Raw genomic sequence first — 24345 nt, 5'->3', positions numbered from 1 at the left:
GCATGAGTGGCAGAGGTGATAAAAATCACCAAAATGCTGAGGTAGGAAGGGCCCTCTGGAGGCCATCTGGTCCAGCCACCTCCTCAAGAAGGGTTACCTGGAGCAGGTTGTCCAGGACCATGTCCAGATGGCTTTTGGATAGCTCCACAGATGGAGACTTCGCAGCCTCTCTGGGCAACCTGTGCCAGTGGGCAGTCACCTGAACTGCAAAGGAAGGTTTTCTGATGTTCAGGTGTAACCTCCTGTGGTCCAGTTTGTGCCCAGTGCCTTTTGTCCTCTCACTGGGCACCACTGAAAAGAGCCTGCCTCCATCCTCTCTGCACCTTTCCTTCGGGTATTTCTATACAATCATGAGATTCCCCCTGAGCCTTTCCTTCTCTAGGCAGAACAGTTCCAGCTCTCTCAGCCTTTCCTCACAGGAGGGATGCTCAAGTCCCACTGTTGAGGCCCTTCACCAGACTCTCTCCAGTGTGTCCATGTCCATCTTGTACTGGGGAGCAGCGCCAAATGTTGCTGGGAGGCAGAGAGCAGCATCATTCCTCTGCATGGGTGGCTTTGCAAAAGTGGGATGGTGTGTTTAAATCGAGAAAAACTCAGATTCCGTGAGTTGCCTATAAATTCCTTCACCATGCCATTATCTAAGTGTTTATATTTGTGGGAAGTGTCTGAACTGCTTTTCTCACTTGGGGGACTTAACAGCTGGTATAAAACTTGACCCATTTGCTTTCATGCTTGCTTTCAGTTTCCTGAAGACAAAAATCCTTCGTTGTTAGTTGTTGGCCACTGTATGCTTTGTCACATGGATTTATGGTTCAGGAACTTTTCAGATGGCTAATAAAGGTCCACCTTTAGTCTTCAATACACATTCATAAATCCGTTTTGGTAATTACTAGGCTTTAAAAATAGGCAACATGTCTGTTTTCAGAACTCTGTGTTGTGCCAATAATTTAGGAAGTCCTTTTGGAAAATGAACTTACTCTGATCCAAGTAGTAGTTTTTCAGATGGGCCCCATATTCTTCATGCTCAATGCAGCTTTCCTGCAGAGTTGATCAGATGAGACCCCCTCTGCAGGAGAGAAACACTATTAGATTTCCCTTGTGGTGTTTGCAGGAGATGGATCCTTGGTGGAGTTTGAGGAAAGCCTGCAGCTGCTTTATCTTTTTATAAAGCTCCTTGCTGGTTACGAGGTCAGAAGGGCTGATCTGGCCAGGAGGGCTCTTGCAGTAGGTGGGCTTCTGTTGTGGAGAGTCCCTGTGAATTCAGTTTCTGACAATGGACGTGCCCCTTTGTGAGCACTTCACAGGTTTGGATGCTTAATGCCGTTTCCTTTCTTTCTGCTTTAGGGAGCAAGGGATTACATTAATTATGCAAAAGTTATTTTAAATATAATTCTCTTCTGCATATTTGAAGTGTAACAGCAGATCATCTATGGCTGAAGTTGGTGAGGATCATCTCATGGTGTTTATAAAAACTGCTCATATTTTATCTGAGAAATAACGCATTCTGTTGACTTTGCAGGTTTGGCTGACCCTAGCTGATCAGTACTTGCACAGTATAGCCATCGACTGGGATAAAACCATGCGTTTCACCTTCAATGAAAGAAGTAATCCTGATGATGATTCAATGGGCATCCAGATAGTAAAGGTAGTCAACTTATTGGTATTTAACTTTTCGTTAAAAGTGAAGACTTTTTTAAGATAGAGTTTGGATTTATTTTGTTGTCCGTAATAGCTTTGGGAAAAGATACACCTGAATTCCCTTTTGGCTCAGTAACAGAAAGAAAAATAATATTACTGAACCTTTTTTTTTCTCAATTTATATATATATAAGAAATAATGGAGTAATGGAGACAGTTATATGATTTTGTCCTCGTCTCTGTAAATAAAACCAAATATTTTCTGGGATTAAACAGTGTTATTTTTTAAAATAAAGCAATTGAATATCTTTTCAGTTATTTTACAGTAGTGAACCACCTTTGTATATATTTCTCAGCTGGTTGACACTGTATTTAAAGCAGAGAATAGTTTTGGGGAAGGGCGTAACAGATGTATGTTTCTGTGGTGACTTAGATGTTAGTCTATTTACCCAGGAAAGATTGCTTCTGCTCTATAGCCACCTTAATTACCGTACATGGAGCAAAGTACCTTATGTTCCTGGTTATTACAATAGTCGTCTGTACTTGGTAATTTAAGGTTATAGATATTACTCATGAAAAACTGTAGCATGCTTTGCCCTTCACAAATCATTTAAATTAAATTCTCAAGGACACTGTTTTTGTTTGTTTTTATGTTTTGAAAACGTAGCTTCCTGGCAGTTCTTTTATAGCTTGATTTAAAACAAACAAACAGTTCTTCATGTTTTATTTAGTCATTTAAAAAAATTGATTCTGTCTGAATTCATTTCCTTGTCTGTATTCCTTTCCTAGCACAAATTACCGCTTCACAAATTTGATGATAATGTCAAGCACATCCTGGTCAAAAACTCTAACAGATTCTGAAACAGAGGTCTTGAAGGGGAAGTCCTTGACAGATGCTTGCTAGAAATTTTGTATCTAGCTTCAAACCTTGAAATTGCTGCTGGCAATGTCAGTTTCACACAAGCATCTGCTCCAATCCTTTGCCCCATGTTGTGCAATAATAGCAGGTCATGATATTCTGCTGAGCCAACTCATGGTGTAATGGTTGCCCCATGCAATGAAAGCGATTCAGAAATAGAAAAATGTGGTATTTTTCCCTTAGGCTTCTGTTTAAGATACACAAAATGCATTCTTCTGAAGTCTTACTTTTTGGCAATCTTTAAAATTGAGAGAAATTGCCATTCTGTGAAGGGAGATTTTAAAATGAATGATGCAACTTCTATATTTTGCATATTTGAAATGTAGATGTCTTCTAATATCTTCTGTGACAACTTCAAACGAACATCTTCTGGATAACTTGTTAATGTAAGACCTTGCTCAACCTATTCCTCTTACATAAGCTAAAGGTTTACAGATTAAAAAACTCTCATCAACTTCAGGAGTATGCATCAGGAGGGTGGAGGTGGAAGGAAAACTTGGACAGGCAGGAGAACTAAAGGGGGAAGGAAAATTCACGCCTTTTCTGTCTATGCTTTTCTCCTTTTTTCTTCTTTAAAGGACCTTCACCGGACTGGTTGCAGTTCTTATTGTGGCCAGGAGGCAGAGCAAGATCGAGTGGTATTAAAGCGAGTTTTGCTGGCTTATGCCAGGTGGAATAAATCTGTTGGCTATTGTCAAGGTTTTAACATACTGGCTGCGCTCATTCTGGAAGTAATGGAGGGCAATGAAGGAGATGCCTTGAAAGTGAGTAGCATCTTTTGTTGCAGTGGTGAAGAATGTGTTTGCTTAATGAATGTCAGAATAAATGAATGTGCAAATGCTGTAGACAGCCAAAAAGAGGAGAACTCAGAGGGCTCAACTGATTTGTATCTGTGAATTGTTTGTTACCCTGTCTGAGCTGAAGGTGGACAGTTTGAATGTTATCCTTGTTAAAAAATTTGCAAGTAAACAAACGAGGGTTTGGCCATAACACAATGAAAGAGGACATTGCTACTGTCTTGGGAAGAGTTTAACCCCTAATCCCAAATCTGTTTCCAAACCCTGTATGTGGTTAACGCCTCCAGTTTCCACTACCAACCCCATACATAGCAGTTAAAAATTGACTGTATTTTAAAGCAAATTCTAGGAAGGCACAAAATAAATATTTAAAATGAAAATGAAAAGATTTGAAGCTACTGTCAGGGCCACGGTAGCCATGACAGTGTTTTATTTTTTAGACCTTTTCTATTCTAATTAAGACGCTTCTTGAAGATCGTAATAGATCATAAAAATGAAAATCCAGCTCACTGTGGTCATATGCAAATTTGAGTAAACTTGCTCATATGTGTCAAGGTCAAGATCGTAAAAGATTATTTTGACTCCTGAAATACTGAGCCATTCGTTTTGCCTTTGACAAAAATGTGGCAAATACTTAAGTCCGCTCAGAGCTCTAAAATATAAAGCTTTTGGAAATAAAGTCTAGCTAGTTGATGCTTCGTTCTACAGAGCTGCCTATAATATTAAGAAGATAATATAATATATTTGCTTTGTCAGTCAGTAAGCTTTCCTCTGAGTAGTTTGTGCTGAAAATGTATTCAGTACTTTCAACTATTATTTTTGTGTGATTTTTATACTGTCCAGAAGCTTCTAGGACATACGATGGAAAATATAAGTATAGGAAATACGATTCCCCAAGGATTTTATGAAGTCCAAATTGATTATTGGGAACTCTTGTGTTATTTTTGGGTTGTCTTTTATCATGAGCTTCATCAGGCTTCTTGTGCTAAGGAAGCAATGGAATGGCACCAGACCCCCCTGGAGAGGGGGGAAGCTTTTGTCACTTTTAATTGTGGGACAAGCTGAAGAGGAAAGATTTGCAAGGAAGCATGAGATACAAAGGGGCTCTGAGGGGGTTTGGGATTTAGCAAGGGCTGAGAACCTTCTCGTGTCGAGGTGGGGAGGCACGTGCAGGTATTTGTAGTTGCTCTGTGTTCTGTAAAATATGGAACAGAAAAAAATTATTGTCTGAGAAATCTTGCAGACAAGGATAAGTGGCAGCATGTGGTCACAGGCAGCTGGGAGAAAGCAAGGAACAAGTAAGACTGTGTAAGGCAGTACCCTCAGAAGTTCAGTATTTGACATCGTTTCTGTGGGCATCTTAAAAGAAAAGAGGGGTTTAAAGGAGGATTTTCTCCTGTGTATGGAGGTACCAAGTACCTCTCAAGCGTTAGACGCTGTATGAAATGAAGGATAAAGATGCTTGTTAGAAATTTGAACAAGTGAGTAATGGAGGGTTGAAGCAGACATTGTGACCACATTCAGGCTCTCTTAATAAAATCTACAGAGTAGGCATAGAGTTTGTCAAAAATCCTGAAATGAAGCCAGTGTCTTCTATTGGGCCGATGAACTAAATCGCCTTCTGTATACTTGTTTCATATGTTCATTCTCAGAAGTTTGGTGGTATCCAGTTAAAGCATTATTACCCATGCAGTTGAGACATTTTGAAACAGATGTCTGCTTCAACTGTCTCATGCTGCTTAATTTAGCACCTTTTGAAGTGACATGATGAAGTGCAGCACACAGTGACACGTCGCAGTAAAATGTGGGAGGAATGTTTTTAAAGAACAGTACCTTGCATTTTGGGGAGGAAAAAAGATCATTTGGAAGATAAGTCTTCTAGTTGTGGCAGTTAACAACCAGACAAGGGATAATGGAACTTTCCAACAATTTGGAGAATCTCATAAACACCTCTGGCATCAAAAGTGCAAGAAGTTGCCTTTGGTTCAAGTAATGCTTCCAATTTACTCATGGCTTACTGTGAAATTGATGCCAGCCATTCATGGTTTGTAAAATCTGACCAGCTTCAAGAGGCTGCCTTAGCCTTTGTGCCTTGATTGCTTGTGGTTACCTGGAGCACCTGTGGATACTTAAAATATTTCATTTTCTTACAGATCATGATTTACCTAATTGATAAGGTGCTTCCTGACAGTTACTTTGTCAACAATCTCCGTGCTCTCTCTGTGGATATGGCTGTTTTCCGAGATCTTCTAAGAATGAAACTTCCTGAACTGTCCCAGCACTTAGACACTCTGCAGAGGGCTGCTAACAGAGAAAGTGGAGGTAGGCTCAAAAGAAGATGCTGTGAAATTCCTTCTTGTTACTGTTTCATCGGAGCACAGATCTAAAACACAAGTGTTTACCTGAATATATTGTTCAGAATATATATATATATTTAAGTTGTTTGAAGTGAAAGATGACTGTTTCTATTACTGATATGCTTAATATACATATTGGTGGCTCTCTCAGGAAAAATAAATACCAAAATCATTTGGTCCCACAGTTAACTGCAAACATAACGATGTTGACAAGGTCGTAAAAGGCGTGGAGTGGCAACACCACTGCACTGCATAGTACAAAAGCTACCTTGGAAGGATTTTTTGCTCAAGATATCTGTCTAACCACATACTGCTTGTAGTTGCTAGAACTTAGCTGCTCTGAGAAGAATTACCATTTGTGAGCAGATGGCATTTGGTTAGTATTTCTTCCCCTGGATGCTTAGCAATACACAGGTGCAAAACTGAGATACTTCTTGGGTTACTACCTTGAAGACTGGCTTTGCACTGTGAATTTTTCTTGTATAGCATTCTCTCCAGACTTAAATTAAAAAAAAAACAAAACCAAAACAAACAAATTAAAAAAAAAAACATGCAGCTGTTTCATTGTGTGGGATTGTGTTGTCTTCTCCTCCCTTACCCCCAAGTCTGGAATCTAAGCAAGTTCCATCTTAGAAAAGATGTACTACCATGTTCTGTGTAAAAATCATGACTGTGCCCAGACTGTACAAAAACAAAGGGTATCAAGTAAGCATTTGCTGTTTGGAAGTGTTTTCGTAGACAGAAGCCTCTCTGGGTCATGGCCTTCAATGCATCAATTGATACTAGGATGCATGAAGTTTTCTCTAAGAATAACAAACAAATAAAACTTTTCAGGCTGAAATACTAAATGTTGTATGAAACTGTTAACAAGCCAAAAGGAAAACTGAATATGTTAGTGGCTGCTTCTGCTAGGCTGGAAGTGCATCAGGGCTTCAGTACAATAGATAAGATAGACTTTAACGAGAGTCACCTTCATGCAGCTGAAGACTTCTTGAGCCATTAGTTTCTGCAGAAGTACAACTACTTTTTATTAAAAAAAAATTCAAGCTCATGTCACTTTGGTGGAGGACAAACATTTTTTTTCTGATACTAAAAACAAAATAAAATAAAAAACCACAACAACAAATGTTTAATGGTGCTTTCAAAAGTTTATTCAAGCACCAGTGCTGTTGCTTAGAGCTTTTGGCAGTGCAGAAGAATGAAGGAAGACAAAGTATGTCATTTTTCATTGTTCTTTTTCTCAGCTTCTCTTCAGACAGCTGCGGGCTAAGAAAGTTTTGAGCATTATAAGAAGTTACTGGAATGACTGGTGGATTTCTGTATGTTTGATACTCCTTGTCATTTACTGTTATTTTACAAAATTACTTGAAGCATTTATATTTTTTATTTCAGGAGGCTATGAACCCCCACTCACAAATGTCTTCACGATGCAGTGGTTTCTGACTCTCTTTGCCACTTGCCTGCCTAACCACACAGTTCTGAAGATCTGGGATTCAGTATTCTTTGAAGGCTCTGAAATTATTCTGAGAGTTGCATTGGCTATCTGGGCAAAGTTAGGAGAGTAAGTGGTCATTTTAATCTGATCTTTCTTTCGGTTTGAACAATGTAAATAATTTATATGCTGTTCTGAAGAGCATGTTCTCAGTTCTAAGCAAGATGTGACCTTTCAGGAGAATGTGCAGCTTTTTTGAAGCAGAAGCAACGCATCTCTGTCTTCCCACAAAAAACATGGGCTGGAAAATATCATCATGATGTCTGAAGAATGGGCATGATGATGAATCAATCCTTCTTGTCTCTTGTTATTTGCATTGTCTGTGTATAATGTCTTTATGGCATGCTAAGATATTGTTTGGACTTTACAGAGCATAAACCTCTGAGGGAGTTAGTTAGTAAGTACGGGGGTGATGGCTACACAAAGAGGCTTGAGGGTGACTACTTAATTCAGTCGTAATTTGCCTGAAGCTGAAGATTTTAATTCTCATATTTTTGCTTAAGGATTTGAGCCCATTGGCTGTACCTGAGAAGGAGTTGAGGGTTATTAAGAGAATGATTTAGAACTACATGGTTCCTTCTGTTAAAGCCTGCAAACACGTTTTCTTGAAATTCTCTGCTTTTAAACACGTTCTAGCAAAATTGCCACTACTAATAATTTCTATTTCCATTATTATTATGGACTATTAATTTCTGTTATTATTAACCCACTGCACAGGGCAAAATGCAAGAGAAGGTTAGTTCTTCTGAACTCTGTTGTCATGGCAAATATTTGCATCCCGAAGAGTGTACAGTCCTCCTGGAGAAACAAAGGTTTTGTCACCCACTCCAGTGGGAGGCGTGAACTCTTACAGGACAAGCAGATACTAGTTTAGCTGGAAACTTTTTCATCAGCTGCATCAATTTTATCTTGTGATGGCTAGCCACACTTTCATTTTTCCCCCATCACGCTGGACCACTGGGATTTACATTCAGCTCTGTCCTTGGATGTTTCATTTCTATTCTTTTTCTTTTCTGAGTGAATTAGCACTTCAGTTCAGTAGCACCGCAGGAGACTGTTTAGTATATCATATTTTTAATCTGAATAACAGTAAGAATAAGCTATTCAAATTTCACATCCTAAAACTATTATTTGCGGGGAATGAGGAGGAGCGTGGCCAGGTTTTGGGGCACTTAACAGAAAAGGACCACCGGTGTGATAACCAGAGATGCAGAATATAGTGGGTCACAAAAACTGTACAAGCATGAAAATTCAGTAAGCATGTGATTATTTATTACCAAACAAGATAAGGAAGTAAAGTGGGGGTGCTGTGTTCTTGATGGGAGAAGACTGATTTTTTTTTCCTCTTCTCTGCTGAAAGTAAAATGGGGAATTGAAAGAAGTCAGACCGGAGACAATGGTAGTCTCGAAGTCTTCATGCTTTTTATGACTATTTTTCTAGAAAAAAAAAAGGGGGGGGGGAGGTGAGAAGTGCTTCTCTTGAAATGCTAGAGGTTCAATCATGCTTTGGTTTTGATGGAAAGAGACTTAAAGAACGAACAGTTCAAAAATAGTGGTAATAGAGAAGATGTAGAGGTCACGAGAGACTGAAATTATTAGGGAAGACAGGCAGTAAGTTTGTGGTAATTGGCTATATACCCCTTATTTCTTTCCTTTGTCAATATTTTAGCTAAAGTCAGGGAAGCTTCCTCTTCTAATCCTTAAGAAAAAAGCCTACTTTTTTTTGGGGGGGGAGATGAGGGATCATCCCAGCAGATAGTGGCCGAAGTACAGAGGAAGCTACAGTATGCTCAGTTCTTTGAGTTTTCCAAGTCAAATATAGGCAACAATTTTGGATTGTTTAAAAAAAAAAACCAAAAGGCTGTTTGGGTTTTAGGACATTGCCATAATTGATATGTGCATTAACATGTGAAGTAAAAATAGTGAGGGTGAAAACAGTAAAGATTCTTGTAATCAAAAGCAGATACCTGAGCAGTGCTTGCATAAACAAACAAAAGCAGCCTGGAGCTAACTGCTTGTTGAGGGAGTAGTAGGAAGAGAGCTTTACTGTTCTGAAAGATCAAAGGGATGCCTCTAAAGCAGAAGGTATGCTGAGGAAACTCAGCTGGTGCAGAGACTGACCCAATCCCTCACCTGGAATGGGAGGTGAATTGGCAAATGTTCAGTGGTCATATTATCCAGGTGAGGGTTTTCTCAAGTTGGTCCATTTGGGATCTAGCCACAATAGAGAAATATGTTCCGCCCCAAGCAGTGATTCAACAGAAAATTATGGCCATCTTTTTGTAGTTAGATGGTCTCGTGATGCTCTCCTATTTCTCCCAACCTGCTAAGAGCAACAGGAAAAACATCAATAGTGGAACATACTGATGGCTGGAAGTAGCTCTGTGTGCCGGATGCATCCTTGTTTGTACTTGAATTTTTTTCATCAGTATTTGCAGACACTTCCACTTCAGCAGGATGAGATTGATGGCTTGGACAATTGGATACTTGAAATCCAGAACTTCAAGATGCAGTGTGCAGAAGGCCGGTGTGTGTGTGTTTGTCTGTGTGTGCAAATCTATCTTTACCTTTATGCATTTTTTGATTTGTTGTTTTGAATTTGTTTTTCTTCATCACAGCTACGTGGAAAGAATCACAGCTCTTAGTCAACAAAGAACAATTTTAGAGCTCCTGTTTGACAAAGCCGATGATATATTGCTTCTCTGTTCTGGTGAAGTCCAGAGAAGAAACACAATTTACTTTTCCAGCCTATATTTTTTCATCTCTTCAAATTCCTGGTGTAAGCTTGGATGAATAATAGACCATTCAATCTGTTTTCTCAGAATAATGATTTCAGCCAAAGTGATTTTAGAACTATGATTTTTTCCAATGAAATATCCATCCTGGATGGATCAAAGATCCATTCTATTTCTAGAGCTATTACAGCTAGATTTACTGGCAGTTTCTTTCCCTTCAGGGTATTTTTAGGAAGGAAAAATTGACTTGTGTATACATCTCAGACAAACAACCTTCAGAGTGTGTATTACTTCTGTTTTCTTCCAGGTTTATTGTAGGATTTCACACAAGTCTTTCTAACCCGTAAGCTTCTCATTCACGGGGTGAAGATAATATTTATTTGCCCCTTGAAGGTGATGTGAAGTTAAACTAATCTTTGCAAAACATGTTGGTATCTTTGAATGGAAATTGTTGCAAGTGCGAAGAAATGATTGTGTTCAGCTATCTCATCGCTGGTTCGTTATGCTGCCTTGCTTCCCTGTGTCTGTCTTTAATGAGTTTGCTGTTTGGAGGTCAGACAAAGGTTCTTCGAAAAAACTGTTGGGAACAAGGTTAATTTTTATTCTTGGAGGCCTGAAGAAGGGCCTTGAAAGTCTGGAAGCTTTTCTAATTGAATCAAGCCAGTGTAACCCTTAATCAAGCTATTATACAGTGGCTTTATAGTACGTTCGGCTAAACTGACCAACTCATAGGTGTGTATGCAGGAGAGAACATCCCACTCTTGTGTTTTTTTTTTTTGTTTTGTTTTGTTTTTTGTTTGTTTGTTTTTTAAAGCAAATACGCAGAACGTTACAAGATGAATTTAGCAAGAGACACTCTGTTTTTGAGCTGAGGGGTAAGCTCCCTTGTGTTAGCAGGGGGACAGGATTTATTGATCCTTGTGTTGTAGAAGTGAAAGGAGCAGAGCGAATAACCTGTCGGTATGTGCATGAATCCTTTATCTTAGGTAGTCACGATAATGTGATGTGCACTGTCTTATTATTTGGAAGTGTAAGGGGGGTTGCAATAAACGTAAGAATTACAGTGACTAATGGAAGCGCATATTTTATGCTTACAGAAAGTTCCGTTTTGGTTTAGGGGCATGTGATCACGTGTAAAAGTAAAATAAGAAAAAACATTTGTTTTGATGTAGGCAAATAGAGTGTTGTGAAACTGCAGATGAATTTTACAGTACCATGGGCAAGCTGACGCAGGAGATGCTGGAAGACAGCCTGATTGACAGCAATGAACTCATGCAGGTGAGTAATTGTGATATAATTATTGTTTGTGTTTTCTGTTCATCCTTCTGGTGCTGATTTCTGAAGAATTACACTTCTATTCAGATGCTGCAGAAACCTAAACTCTCCCAGGAATAAAAATTTAAGATAAATGCAGATGGCTTGCAGTTAAAGCTAAAATATTATACAATAAAAATAGAAAACCAGTAGGCTCCATTTGATAAAATAGTGTGTATGTTGACAGCTGAAAGTTGGGAGTGATACAATACCCAATTGGTTTTACGCAAGCAAGATGTATAATCTCTTCGTAGTCATAATTTTTAGGGTTTTATTTTCTATTTGTTTTTGTTTTGGCCAGTTATTTATTACACTGTGTCCTTTTCATTCTGTAGACACACTAGGAGATACAAATTTATCAAGTAAGAAGGGGGAAAATCCTTGATTATTAAAAAATGATTAAAAAAAATCCATCAGTGGTGTCAGTGAACTATAAACAGAGACATTTTTAGATAACTGCGCTCATTGAGTTCTTAGGCTTACATCATTGTGTAAGAACAAAGATCTACGTTCTGGAGAAGGAAAGGGCTTTGAGTATTGCAGATAAAACTTTATTGATTTGCACTTGTATTTTTATTTATTTATTTGCTAATATCCATTTGGTATTTTTCTTTTTAGGTGTTTTATAAAGATTTCAAGCTGCAGTTCTCAGGTCAACTTTTGTTGAGTCAGAAAATGGTGGTTAAGTAGCACAGAGCACATCATTCACCTGATTTTTTTTACTTAGGGGAGGAAAAAAAGTCTGAAGCATATGAAGTTGGATAGATATATTAATGTAGCTTACAGGTGACTTTTTTTTACACATTATTGGAAGCCAAATTTGTTGACTGGGATTCAGTGACTTGGATTTCTTTCTTTGCTGTTGTGTGTAATGAAGATAAGGCATAGGTAAATTTCTGGAGGGTCGGAAGGATATTTCTTTTCACTGCTGTAATTATTATGAATACATTAAAGTCATTTTGTGCTTCAGCAAAAAATAAGCTCTTGGTACGGTGGCAGGAGTGTTGGGGAAAGATATCACTGCCATTGATACGAGAATGTGGTTGTTCTCAGTTTTCTGCAAAGAGAAGCAGCACGCCTGTTTTCTGGGTGTTCTCTCAGCTGAGGAAACCGTGCTACAGCTCAGGTAGCATTCATCAAGCCAAAGGCAGGCGTTGGCAGTCGAGCCATCCCCATCTGAGGTGTTCACTTCTTTACCCTAGGTGAGAGAAGTAGGCGCTGTAAATGTTTGCTCTTAAGGGATATGAATCCCACCATGTGCCTGGCCACTTCATTTGAATGTGTTTTGTTTTTTTTTTTCCTCTGTTTTGGGGAAGAAAATAGAGAAATGTGAACCAGTGTGTTAAAGAAAGGATCCAGGCTGCTTGACAACATTTTTATAAGTTGCTTTAACTTTTTCCAGAAAAGTTAGCCAGAGGTGAGTGTTTAGACTGCTTTGTTTTCATATTTTTTTTTCTGTAATCAGAATCAGAGCAATGATTTTACTCTGATACTTTTTCAGGGTGACTCAAAGATTAGTATTTAAAAGACGTTTAGATATAGAGTTTAGGGATATGGTTTAGTGGGGACTGTTAGTGTTAGGTCAGAGGTTGGACTCGATGATCTTGAGGTCTCTTCCAACCTAGAAATTCTGTGATTCTGTGTGATTCTGTGATTGTACAATGGGAAAGGGTTAATATCCTACTCTGCCTTCTCTGTACTTCTCTCTTCATTCTGTTGCTGATGATCATCTCAATTTTTATTATTTTTTTTTAAGCTTGTGTGATGCTTCCATTTGTATCTGAGCTACCTGCCCAGGCTCGCTTAAGCCAGTGAAGAGTAACTGGCACTTCTAGGCCACCGGGAAACAAAGCCCCATTGCCTTTAGGAGCTAGAGGAGGGAGGTGTGGCTGATGCTTCAGGGGCAAGTGTTGACAGGGCAGATACCTAAGTTATATCAGAGGCCTCCTGTCCTTATTCAGTCCACCAGCATGTGTAGTTGGTGCAAGTACAGCATTTAAAAACCCTTCCCTCCCTCCCTCCCTTCCTCCCATGTAGACAGTAAATAATATACTCTGGACTGAAGACTTGCAGCTTTTGTGGATTTGGCCCTTAAACAGTAAGACTTCTTCTCATGTTATGCTGAGGAGAGCTTGGAGCCATCAGAGGAGCAGGCAAGACTACAGCCTCCTCCTTTTTTCATTGTGAACAGTTTAAGTAAATAAAGGGTAAGTGCTGCACGCTTCAGATGCTAGACTGCATATGTATTTAGGACTAGAAGCTAAACAAATAGGGTATTCAGTAAGGTCACCTTATTGGCCTATTAATAAGCTTCATTTCTCGCGTGGAGACAGGAGGCTTTTTGCCAGGTGTCTGCAAGTTCTCTAAGCAGCGCGTGCTGGCTGGGTTGAGGAGCCGCTTTGATCCCTTCTCAGAAAGCGAGCGTTTTTACAAGCAGCTAAATTAATTCGGCTTGTAGGCTTAGAAACATTCCAGTGTAGAGGAGATGAGAAGCAAACAGGAAAAGGAGAGGCATCCCTGTGTGTTTACTGTGTTGGAGGGAAATAGGGGTTAATCCCTCTCTGTTATCCCAGTTTTAGATGAAGTCTGTAGTCAGTTACCTGGATGTGGTGGTATTCTCTTTCTGCTGAAGTAGCACTTAGTCTGTTTTCTTTTGGGGTTGTTTTTGCTTTTGCTTTTTGTTTAGTCTTTCTAATGAAAAGAGAAAAGCCTTAACCCGTTGTGGGACAGCTTGAGCGAAGCATTTGTGAGCTATCTGCCAAAGCAAAACCACTTGCTCTCTTTTGGAAGTCACAGTCAGGGCCTTTTGTATGGCTTTCTGCTGAGGGTGTAGGTGGCTTTGCATTTTTAGAGAGGCACTGGACTGAGAAAGCACTACTGATTTGAGCTGAGAAGGGAGGGTATTTTTCTAGCCTTTTAGTGTTCCCAGAATCTGTCCCTCACAGCCATAACTAAGATAATGAGCTTGGCTGCATTGTGTTTCTTATTTGTAGGTTGTTTCCCACTGGCACAGTTTCACCAGAATCAATCAAAAAGCATCCAGAGCTGTGTGCAAACTAGGAACAAGATCCTTTGCCTCTGAAGCATTGCTGTGAGATCACAGGTGCTGATTGACACGTCCAGGGGAATTTTGAATGTCCAGGGGAATTTGCACCAGCATAAGATCTGCTTGTGAATCTCTTAGATAGCAAGTGAGGCTCCTAGTTACAATCTGATAACAAGTAATTAAGTTAAAAATGTGGACAAATGAAAGAGATTGCCCAGGATCTGGAAAAGATGCAGATTAGAGATGCGCAAAACCTGGAAGCATAATCTAAACCAGTAGGTGCGAGGAGTAAATGGAGGACTCAAGCTGACTGCTTCGCATAAAGCGTAACGGGCATATGGAAAAAGTTACCTGAAAAGGCTGTTGACATAAAAACTAGAAATAAATTCCAGACGCACCTCCTTCTCTGTGAAGGGAGGGAGTGGAGACATATGGGGAAAAACACAGGAAAGCGCGATGGAGATCAAACAAACAGCCAGGCACGTTGGGCCGGAGGTAGGGCTTTCTCCAGATCATAAAATTCCTTCGTCTGGTAGACTGCCGGCGTATCACTGTTTGGGCCCTAGAGGATATTTATCTTTCACAGTAGCAGTGCAGTTGTGTGGAGTGGCAAAGCCTCTCAGTTCCTGCTCGGGGTTTTGGAAGGTGCTCTCCTTGCCTTCGTTTTTTCAGAGCTCAAACCAAAAAATTCTTTTCATGCAGAAGCCTGTTGAGCTGCACCATTGCCCTGTGCCTGATCCGGCCAGGAGTACTCTTCCTGCCCCTAATTGCTTACATCATTGCCACTGGAGAAACGTATATATGTATTTTTTTTTCCTATCAGGAAAGGTCCAGCCCTGAATCTCACTGGATTTAGCACAAAGCACTGTTCACGAATGAATTAAATAGAAATTGTTCTAAATTTCCTTTCATCTTAATTGAAGCTATTTGCCTTCACATGAAAATGTCACTGACTTTATGGGACAGAAAAAGAAACGAAGCTGTCCTTTCATAGATAATGAGATTTTTTTTTTTACGCTTCTGCCTTTCAGAAGACCTTTAATTTTCAAAAAAGCTTGGTTTTTCAAAGCAGCTCTGAGTAATGATGTTTCAGATTTTTTTTTTTTTTCAGTGCAAAAGTAGGGGGAAAAAGGACTACTAAAATAGGTAAGAACAAATCAGCAGTGATTCTGCAATGAATATTACATATTTTTATGCCAGGTTGGCTGGTGACACACATTCTTTTATTGCAGAATGAATTAAAGCAAAACTAATATGGAAAGCAAGTAAATTTGCTACCATTTATCTTGTTAACTCTGGGTATTGAAATAAATAAAATAGTATTAGGGCTTCTTATTTGAAGTTATAGTACTGCAATGTTGCATTCAGAGAGTTGCAGAGACTTTTTTTTTGGTCCATGGTAGGACAAGTCTCTTCTCTCACAATTAAAAAAATAAATAAAAACTGTCTGTTAGCTGCATAATTTTGGGACCTTCCTGTTTGACTGTGACTCAGGTGATGTAAGGGATCTGTTAACAATTCCCAAACGATGAGGATTGTCAATGCCTGTTGAATACTTGAGCAGAAATGCAGGAAGATGCCTAAAGCCTCAGCGATGCATATGTGCTGGCAAGGAGAGGACTGGTAATGATTATTAAATAGGTACAGTAGCTGGAAAGGGTGCTACCTCTCATATTATCTTACATACTTTTAAAACTATGAACCTTGTATTTTTCTATTGAGCCAGTCTTTATTTTTCTTACAGGAAGCATCGACTGAATCACAGAACTAGACCGTTTACATTTTCTTATGGCAAGACTGAAAGTCTGTTCAGGGAGAAATCTTTTGTGGGACTGTTGGTTAGAGGGACAATTTTAAAACCTGCTTTTTTTTTCTTTTTTTTTTCCCACTAGACTGTTTATACCATGGCTCAGTTTCCCTTTCCACAACTGGCAGAATTAAGGGAGAAATACACGTACAACATTACTCCTTTCCCTGCAGCAGTAAAGTCAACTTCACTTTCAGGGTGAGTTTCAAATGCTTCTTACTGCATATAGGATCATTGTTTACCCTACAGGATAGCGATATGACAGGTAGTGTCTTCCCTTATATGCACCTGAAGAAGATAAAGATGTTTTGTAGAGATGTTTCATGTGTAAGAATGCCTCTTTATTTTTTCCCTTATGTTCTCATTTGACAGAAGGCTAGGCAGAACCAGAGACAGCGACGAGGAGAATGACCTAGATGATGAAGACTCAATTGTCAATGCAATTGGCTGTCTTGGACCATTAAGTGGGTTTTTGGCACCAGAGCTCCAAAAGTACCAGAAACAGATGAAAGGTAAAAGTATTTCAGTTACTTTTGAAAAATGTAGTTACATCTGTGTGACCTTGAGGAATCATTTGTACGTTCAACTATGAAAGCTGCTATGCAAATTGGATTTTGAATTCACGTAGGGATTACAGCAGATATTGGCTCTGCAGTCCTTGAAGAAGTCTGAGTCGATTTTGAAGGCAGCATGCATGCTATTAATAATAGCATGGGGTATGAATTTTGCTACAATAATGTTTAAAAACAAAAACCACCATGGTGTTGCCTACACACACAAAAAAAAGAAGTGAATATGTGAAAAGGAAGTCTACCCTAAATCTGTGCTTATTTCCTAGAGAGTTATTAGATAATCAGCATCTTCTGAAGACTATACTTTCATAAATAATCTTGACCTGTATTAGCATGTATAGTATTGGAACATTTCAGTGAGGAGTAAATTCTGCGGATAGTTTCACTAACCTATTGGGAAAACCTTCAAACTATTGTATATTTCAGGTATATTCACATTAAAAAAAAAAAAAAAAAAAAAGGGCGGGGGTATGGTGTAGGGTGTTCTGACAAAATGTTACTACCATTTCTTCAAATCCTTCCGTTGAAATTAAACTTCTGACAGAATGACATGTTCAACTGTGCAAATGCTCACAGGAGAAAAAATTCTGATGCATATGAGAAGAGCAGAGCATCTCGCAGTGGCCTTTATGAAGTGATGATCAGTGTTGATTTTAGGATGCCCTGGGAGAGGCTATAGCAGTTGTTTTATTATTTCCGTTTGTTTGTTTTTTAAAAGTGGATGAGTAGAAGGGGAAGCAGACTGATGTAGCAGTCACTGTTACCTGATTACACATCATTGTTCATGTGGCTTGGTTTTGTTGAGACCTTTATGCTGGGATCGTCCTCCTGATTTTTGTTTTTTCCTTCCTGAGGGACTGTAAGCCTCTGCCTGCTGCTTCAAGCTAGCACTTAGTCAGAACATCACATTTCTATTGCAAACTAAGCCCAAGACAAACATCCCTCGGAAAAGAATTATCCCCTTGACCCTGGAGTGCCAGTTTAGTGATGCATCAGCAACAGCTGTGAAAATAAATTGCACTGCTTCTGTTGCTCTGTGGCTGTTAATCAGAAAGGCTCTGAAGTTGCCTGACTGCTCTGCTGCTCTGTATCTATCCCTTCTCTTGCTACTGGCAGCTTATTCCCTGGGGCACTGTAACTGTTTCTTGATGCCTGTTGCTACTATCCCTTAGGTCAGTTGATTAACCTCCTGCCTTCTTGCCTGTGATGTGTTTTATAACTTGCATTGCTAGCCTCATCTTTGATCAACAGAGCGTTTTTAATAACCATTTTTTGAATTACTTCACTGAAGGTTTGGTGTACTTTAGGGTAATTAAAAAACTGATGATAGCTTTCCATTGCTGTGTTAATTGATGTACTCTTGAAATGTGCACCCTCTCTCTCCCCCCTCCAACCTTTTCTATTTTTAAGCAGCAGTTCTGGAAATGTAATACTTAGAAATACTGAAGCTTTGTGAAAAAACTATATTATCCTAGCTTTAATTAAAGACTACAGTTAAATAAGACAATAGGAACCAGACATAGTCTTGCCTTGCAGATAATCTGCAGTATTCTTCAGGATGCCAATTAACTCCTCGTCTTTGCTTTATTCCCGCTCTGTGCAGACCAGAATGAAGAACAAAGCCTGGGCTCCAGCAACATCGCAGAGCTCAGTCCAGGAGCAATAGACTCTTGCCGCAGCGAGTATCACGCTGCCTTTAACAGCATGATGATGGAGCGCATGACCACTGATATTAATGCACTAAAAAAGCAATACTCCAGGATAAAGAAGAAGCAGCAACAGCAGGCTCACCATGTGTATATTAGAGCAGGTAACATATCAAGACATGTTTCATCTGCTGATTTATTGCAAACCTCATCAGGAGACAAGGCAAATACGCTTATTTTACTTTAAACCAAACAGAAAATGAGAGGTTGATGCAATGTGTAACACCGTACTAGTAGAGGGGGTACAACTTTGTGGACATAAATTGTAAATGAAACGGTGATGTTGTTTTTTCTCTTGTCAGGATCTGAAGATGATGACCCTGGGATATTTTTAGGTCCCAGGGACCAGCTGAGCAATGGTATTTAATAGTGTCTTTGCTATCTGGGTGCCTTGTCTTGCTCTCTCTGCTTCACAAGTTTAAAACTTTTTGGCATTCTTGGAGTTGACATACTGATGCGCTGAAAAAAGTGAAATGAAGAAATGAGTACGCTTTGGATCAAGGGGCAGGCAGATTCCTAACTGATACGTATCATCCAACCTCCCCCGAGTTCATCAGGGCATGGCAGGTTGCACAGCTGAGGAACTGGCCCAAGTGTTCCGCTGTGGCTGACAGTGTACCTAGCCCTAACGATGCTGCTCTGGAAATTGGACCAGACATCAGTCTGTTACATAGCCATCTGTGTTCTGAGTCTGCTTCCCCAGTTGGTACTCAAGGACGTGGAGGTTAGCCTGAGCAGAGCAGCTGAAGGTTTTTAATGGGTGTGCAATCGTTCGTAAGAAGTTTATTTTTATTTATTTATTTTTTTCAATAGTGGCAAGGTTCTTGCTTTGAACAAAGGCAGCAGCCATGCAGAAACAGTGCAAACAGTAAGATGTTGATTCCCAAGGACTGCCAAAAAAATAATAATTCAAAAACCATTCTAATTTTACTAATCATGATTCAGGGCTGGTTTTGTGGTTTAATCAAACTCTCACCTAATTACCTAATCCTGGATTTACTGCAGTGGTTTAATTAGAGAACCTAATAGAAATAAGTTGGTGTGGTTTTATCTATTAACAATATCCTATTTCATTCTCCAGTCACACAAGCCTCACACACAAGGAGGGGCTTATGTGCCTGACTTCGTGCAGGGACTGAATTGCCTCTTACAGCTGGAAGAGAAATGAAGGAGGGGGACAGACATCAGAAGCCAATATTAATGTTAAACTTCCAGCTACAGTGCAATTCCAAAAATGGAGGAGCTGCATTTGTTACAGTCTATTTATTTATTTTTCTGGCTCAGGACTCAGCCATAGTGTAGAAGCAGGGAGGGAAGATGGGAAATCTTTACCACAGCACTTTTAGCTTTGTGTTCAACTCCAAGATGTAAGAGGAATTCAGTGATTTTACTAGAAGTCAGTCCTACAAATCTCTGCTATAACTCAAGAAAGGTTTCGAATTCTTTGCTGGCAGATCCTTTGAACATTAATTTGTTCTGATGTTAACAATACTGTGTTTCTTTTAAACTCTTTCTTTCAGACAAAGGGCCAGTTACCAGCCTCCTCCCTTCTCAGGTAAACCACTCCCCGGTGATAAACCACCTCCTCTTAGGAAAGAAGATGAAATCAAATAACAGGTCTCTCAAGAATGCTGTTATCCACATCCCAAGCCATGCTCCAGGGAAGATGTCTCCCATTCCCCAAGAAGATATTAAATCAAAACTGAACTCTCCGTGGCGCACTCACATACGAGTTCATCGAAAGAATATTGCCAGAGCTAAAGACCAGCAGGGGCATGGGGATACCGTAGGACTAATAGATGAGCAGAGCGAGAGCTGTAAAACAAACAGTCGTGGTGCCAAGGAGGAGACTTCCAAACACTCTGATTTTGGAGAAGAAGGAGGTGGTTTGGATGACAGGACTACGCGAAAAGCTGACCAGCAGCAGCCTGCTGACCCCGTCTCTACAGACAGCACTACAGATGTGTCAGTGGTTCAGCTAAAATTGGAAGCACTGGAACTCGTCTCAGATAACAAAACTGATGCTGAGTCAACACCCAGTCAGTCCTGCCAGCAACGTTTATCTGAGTCGAGTAGTTTGTCCAGTGACAGTGGGCACCTGGCGAAATCCCCCCAGCCTGGGATCCCAAAGCCACAAGTCTTCAATCCTTTCCCCAGTGTCAAGCCTCTTCGGAAGTCAGCTACAGCCAGGAATTTAGGGCTGTACGGCCCCACCGAGAGAACGCCAACCGTACACTTCCCACAGATGAGTAGAAGTTTCAGTAAGTCAGCAGCGAGTGGCAACAGTGGGACCAAGAAACGATGATGTACCACATGGCACTTTCCATTTCTGACAGGGAAAAATGTATTTTTATTTTATTTTATTTTATTATGTTTGTGTGTATGTGAGTCCCAAAGAGTTTCTGATCTTTAATTAAGTAACAAGGACAAAAGTGGTTACCAGATGTATAAATATGTGTCTTTGAAAGTTGTGCTCCCGTGTTGCCATGGGATAGATTAGTGAAGATGCACTTTGGTGCCCTATTGTCGATTCTGATGGTTCTGTGGTAAAATAAACCTTGATTTGCAGTGTGAAGCATACTATTTCTTTAAATCTAATCCAGGCATGAAATCACCAGCTGCCTTTAACCCCGTAGGCCCCCGTGGCTGCCTCCTGTCTCTTTCAAGGCTGTAAGGACAAATTGTCTGCCTGGTGCAGCAAAACCATAAAGCAGTTTTTATGACTGTTACGCAGCCTCCCTGTTAGACCTCGTTGTTATGCTCCATGAGTAGCTGGAGAAGCCACAACTAACAAAAGCACAAGCAGCCCTAGCAATCTACAGTATCACTTTCGGTGTCAAGCATTGCCACTTATTTATACGGGGCCATCTGGCTTCAGGCATCCTCCAACAGCATGTCACGCTTCTCTTCCCGTGGCAGTCCTCTGCTGATAGTGTTTTTCATATAAATGTGATCAGTGAGTGTGAGAATAACAGGCATGAGCCCATCTACAACACTGGTTTGCTCCTTTTCTGTTACATACAACTGCTGGGGCATTGCAGCACTGCAAAATTAGGCATAAGGAACAATTAACTAGACATACAGTTGTGTTGAATATTGTATACATTTTGGCTTTAATGTATGTTAAAAATACTACCTAGTTTGCAACCAGTTTTGTAATTAAAATGTATTTGCCTGCTTAGCAGTAGGTAAAATATACGAATGTTCCAAAGTAGTTTAGGAGTTTAAATTCTATAAATAGAGCGATTAGATACTTAGGGTGCCACTTCTCATTAAAACCCAGCACATCAGCCACGATGTTAGTGGATTGGACACATTGGGCTGTCATGGGGTTCCTTGGCATGCTTCTGGTTCGTTGTGAAACAAAAACGGCTAAATTATAAGCTGAGTATTTACTTCCAAGTCAATCCCTTTTGCCAGTTTCTTACAACGTTTCCTCAGAAGCCTAGATTTTGGATGTGTCCCCCACTAAAGTCTTGTAAAGCTGGTGAACACTGCGAGACAAATGACAGATACATATGTATTAAGCAGGCAGAGAAGCTAACTGTGGATAATTCAGCTTCAGGGTTGCAAAATCAAGCATTCTGACTCCAAAAAAAAAAGAAAAACCAGGTTGCTCTTAAAATACTACAGCTCTGCCATGCTGTATGCATTAACTGTGATTCACGACCTTTTTACTTCTGAGTTTCTCGTGACTTGAAGCTGCCCTGACTTGAAACTGGTGTAAAGGCAGTCATGATGAATCGACCCCATTGTATGTAATATCTTCCTCAGTTAAAATTGTTTGTTAAATTTGCAAATTAATATATCACTGTCTATTTATTAATGTATCCCATGATCTCTAGGATGTGCTACCGGTTTTAGCTGTACAATATACCCTGTTTATTGTTGTGCGGATGATTTTATTTCACTGTTGTATTTTATACAGGTGTATGCATATGAAGTAATATACAAGTATGAACACTATAAATTTAAAACAGTTGTAGATCAGATTTTGCCCCTGCCTTATTTTCAGGTTAAGTAGTATTGTTGCTAATGATTATTTGTAGCACTAAGTCAATTTAAAATAATGTAGAATTTAGTCACTGACCATGGACTGTATGAGAATTGTTTCTGCCTTGATTTAAAAGAAATGCACTTCTTTTCAAAATTTTACTGTGAATCATTTTCCCAATTTTTACCTAGCTTTAGCATATCATGCAGCTGTACGTGGGACTAGTAAAAATAAAAGGATTGTCATGCTGAAAAAATTGCTGAAATGTCACAAGTACATGCATGGATTTTCAGCACATTAAGATGTGATTAGGTAATGGAAAACTAGCAAGCTTCGCACAGATAATGATTGGGTGAGAAGAAATGCCAATAAAGTATTGACTCAGATCTAATCAATAATTGATGAGTGTGCTCTGAGGGGCCTGTACTGTACTTGGACTGTTAGGATTGAGGCGAAGGAATCGCAGCAACGCTGTGCATTAGTTTGGTGCTGTTTGCAGCAGGAAATTTTCTCTGAAATGGCTTTCAATTTTCTTGTTTCCCATCACTAGCACTACTGAGTTGCTTGGAACTGCAAAGGAGGTTTAATCTACCTGAAATATATCTGCTGAACAGACAGCAAAATCATTTTAGTTGCTTGGTACTGAGGAGAAACATGAAGGATAGGTCCAGAGAGCCAGCAACCTACAGAGAAATTTCCAATTATTTTTCTCTAAAGATTCCCTTCATCAAGTGGGGTCTGTGGCTACAGATGTAAGGGTGGCTTTGCAGCATCAAGGACATTGGGAACACAGTAGTGGCAGTCTCTACCACATAAAGCTCTGGGTTTTGTTTTCCTTGAGGCAGTTTCCCTCAATGAAGCCTCATTGCTTTCTTCCATGCAACTGAAACACCTTTTTCTTTTCTTTTTTTTTTTTTTTAAACTTACTGAGTCTTTTTCTGAGAAACTATTCTATTAAGGTCAGATTGAGCTTTATTTCTGAGAACTCTCTTCTGCATCATCAAATGGAAGGTCTGAATGGATGGGCATTTGATTTGGTTTTGATGATATTTAGAGTTGTGCAAAGAAGGACCTGGGAGTGATTTTTTGATAGTGGGCTGAATATGAGCCAGCAGTGTGCTCAGGTGGCCAAGACGGCCAATGGCATCCTGGCTTGCATAAGAAGCAGTGTGGCCAGCAGGGCTAGGGAGGTGATCGTCCCCCTATACTCGGCTCTGGTGAGGCCGCACCTCGAGTACTGTGTTCATTTTTTGGCCCCTCGCTACAAGAAGGACATCGAGGTGCTCGAAAGAGTCCAGAGAAGGGCGACGAAGCTGGTGAGGGGCCTGGAGAACAAGTCCTACGAGGAGCGGCTGAGGGAGCTGGGCTTGTTCAGCCTGGAGAAGAGGAGGCTCAGGGGCGACCTTATTGCTCTCTACAGATACCTTAAAGGAGGCTGTAGTGAGGTGGGGGTTGGCCTGTTCTCCCACGTGCCTGGTGACAGGACGAGGGGGAGTGGGCTTAAGTTGCGCCAGGGGAGTTTTAGGTTAGATGTTAGGAAGAGCTTCTTTACTGAAAGGGTTGTGAGGCATTGGAATGGGCTGCCCAGGGAAGTGGTGGAGTCACCATCCCTGGAGGTCTTCAAAAGACGTTTAGATGTAGAGCTTAGGGAGTTTAGTGGGGACTGTTAGTGTTAGGTCAGAGGTTGGACTCGATGATCTTGAGGTCTCTTCCAGCCTAGAAATTCTGTGATTCTGTGGTAGATGGTAGAAGTCAGTTTTTCAGAATTGCAGGCAGAAAACAGTTGATTTCATCCACAAATGCAGCTAGAGAAAATTTAGTTTTGTATACTGAATAAAAATCCTGCTAGAATCCCTTCAGTATATTACGTTGCTAGAAAGGTAACAGAAAATTACGTTAAAAATAAAATGCATCTCTTTACCCTGCTATTTCCAGTTCAGGTTCAAGTTCCAGATTTTAAGAGAATCTT

The 24345-nt window shown here is 40.0% G+C and overlaps 1 protein-coding gene across 4 annotated transcripts in view; it reads left to right on the top strand.

Annotated features, from left to right (window-relative positions):
• TBC1D30 (TBC1 domain family member 30) overlaps positions 1-22774 on the top strand; it is a 49169-nt gene extending 26395 nt beyond the window's left edge. For 2 of the 4 annotated variants that reach the window (XM_068669301.1, XM_068669303.1), the window contains 10 exons: positions 1520-1645; positions 3135-3320; positions 5507-5675; positions 7103-7271; positions 11110-11215; positions 16190-16302; positions 16477-16616; positions 18280-18486; positions 18685-18741; positions 19903-22774. In XM_068669301.1, the coding sequence (XP_068525402.1) occupies positions 1520-1645; positions 3135-3320; positions 5507-5675; positions 7103-7271; positions 11110-11215; positions 16190-16302; positions 16477-16616; positions 18280-18486; positions 18685-18741; positions 19903-20687 (2058 nt within the window). In that variant the 3' untranslated portion in view covers positions 20688-22774. The remainder of the gene's footprint in view (positions 1-1519; positions 1646-3134; positions 3321-5506; positions 5676-7102; positions 7272-11109; positions 11216-16189; positions 16303-16476; positions 16617-18279; positions 18487-18684; positions 18742-19902) is intronic. The other 2 variants (XM_068669302.1, XM_068669304.1) reach the window with 1 other exon arrangement.
• Positions 22775-24345: the final 1571 nt, after the last annotated feature.

The sequence above is a fragment of the Anas acuta genome, chromosome 1 (genome assembly GCF_963932015.1).
Source record: "Anas acuta chromosome 1, bAnaAcu1.1, whole genome shotgun sequence".
Lineage (NCBI taxonomy): Eukaryota > Metazoa > Chordata > Aves > Anseriformes > Anatidae > Anas > Anas acuta.
Note: the sequence above shows the minus strand (reverse complement) of the source record. Positions and strands in the feature narration are given on the sequence as shown.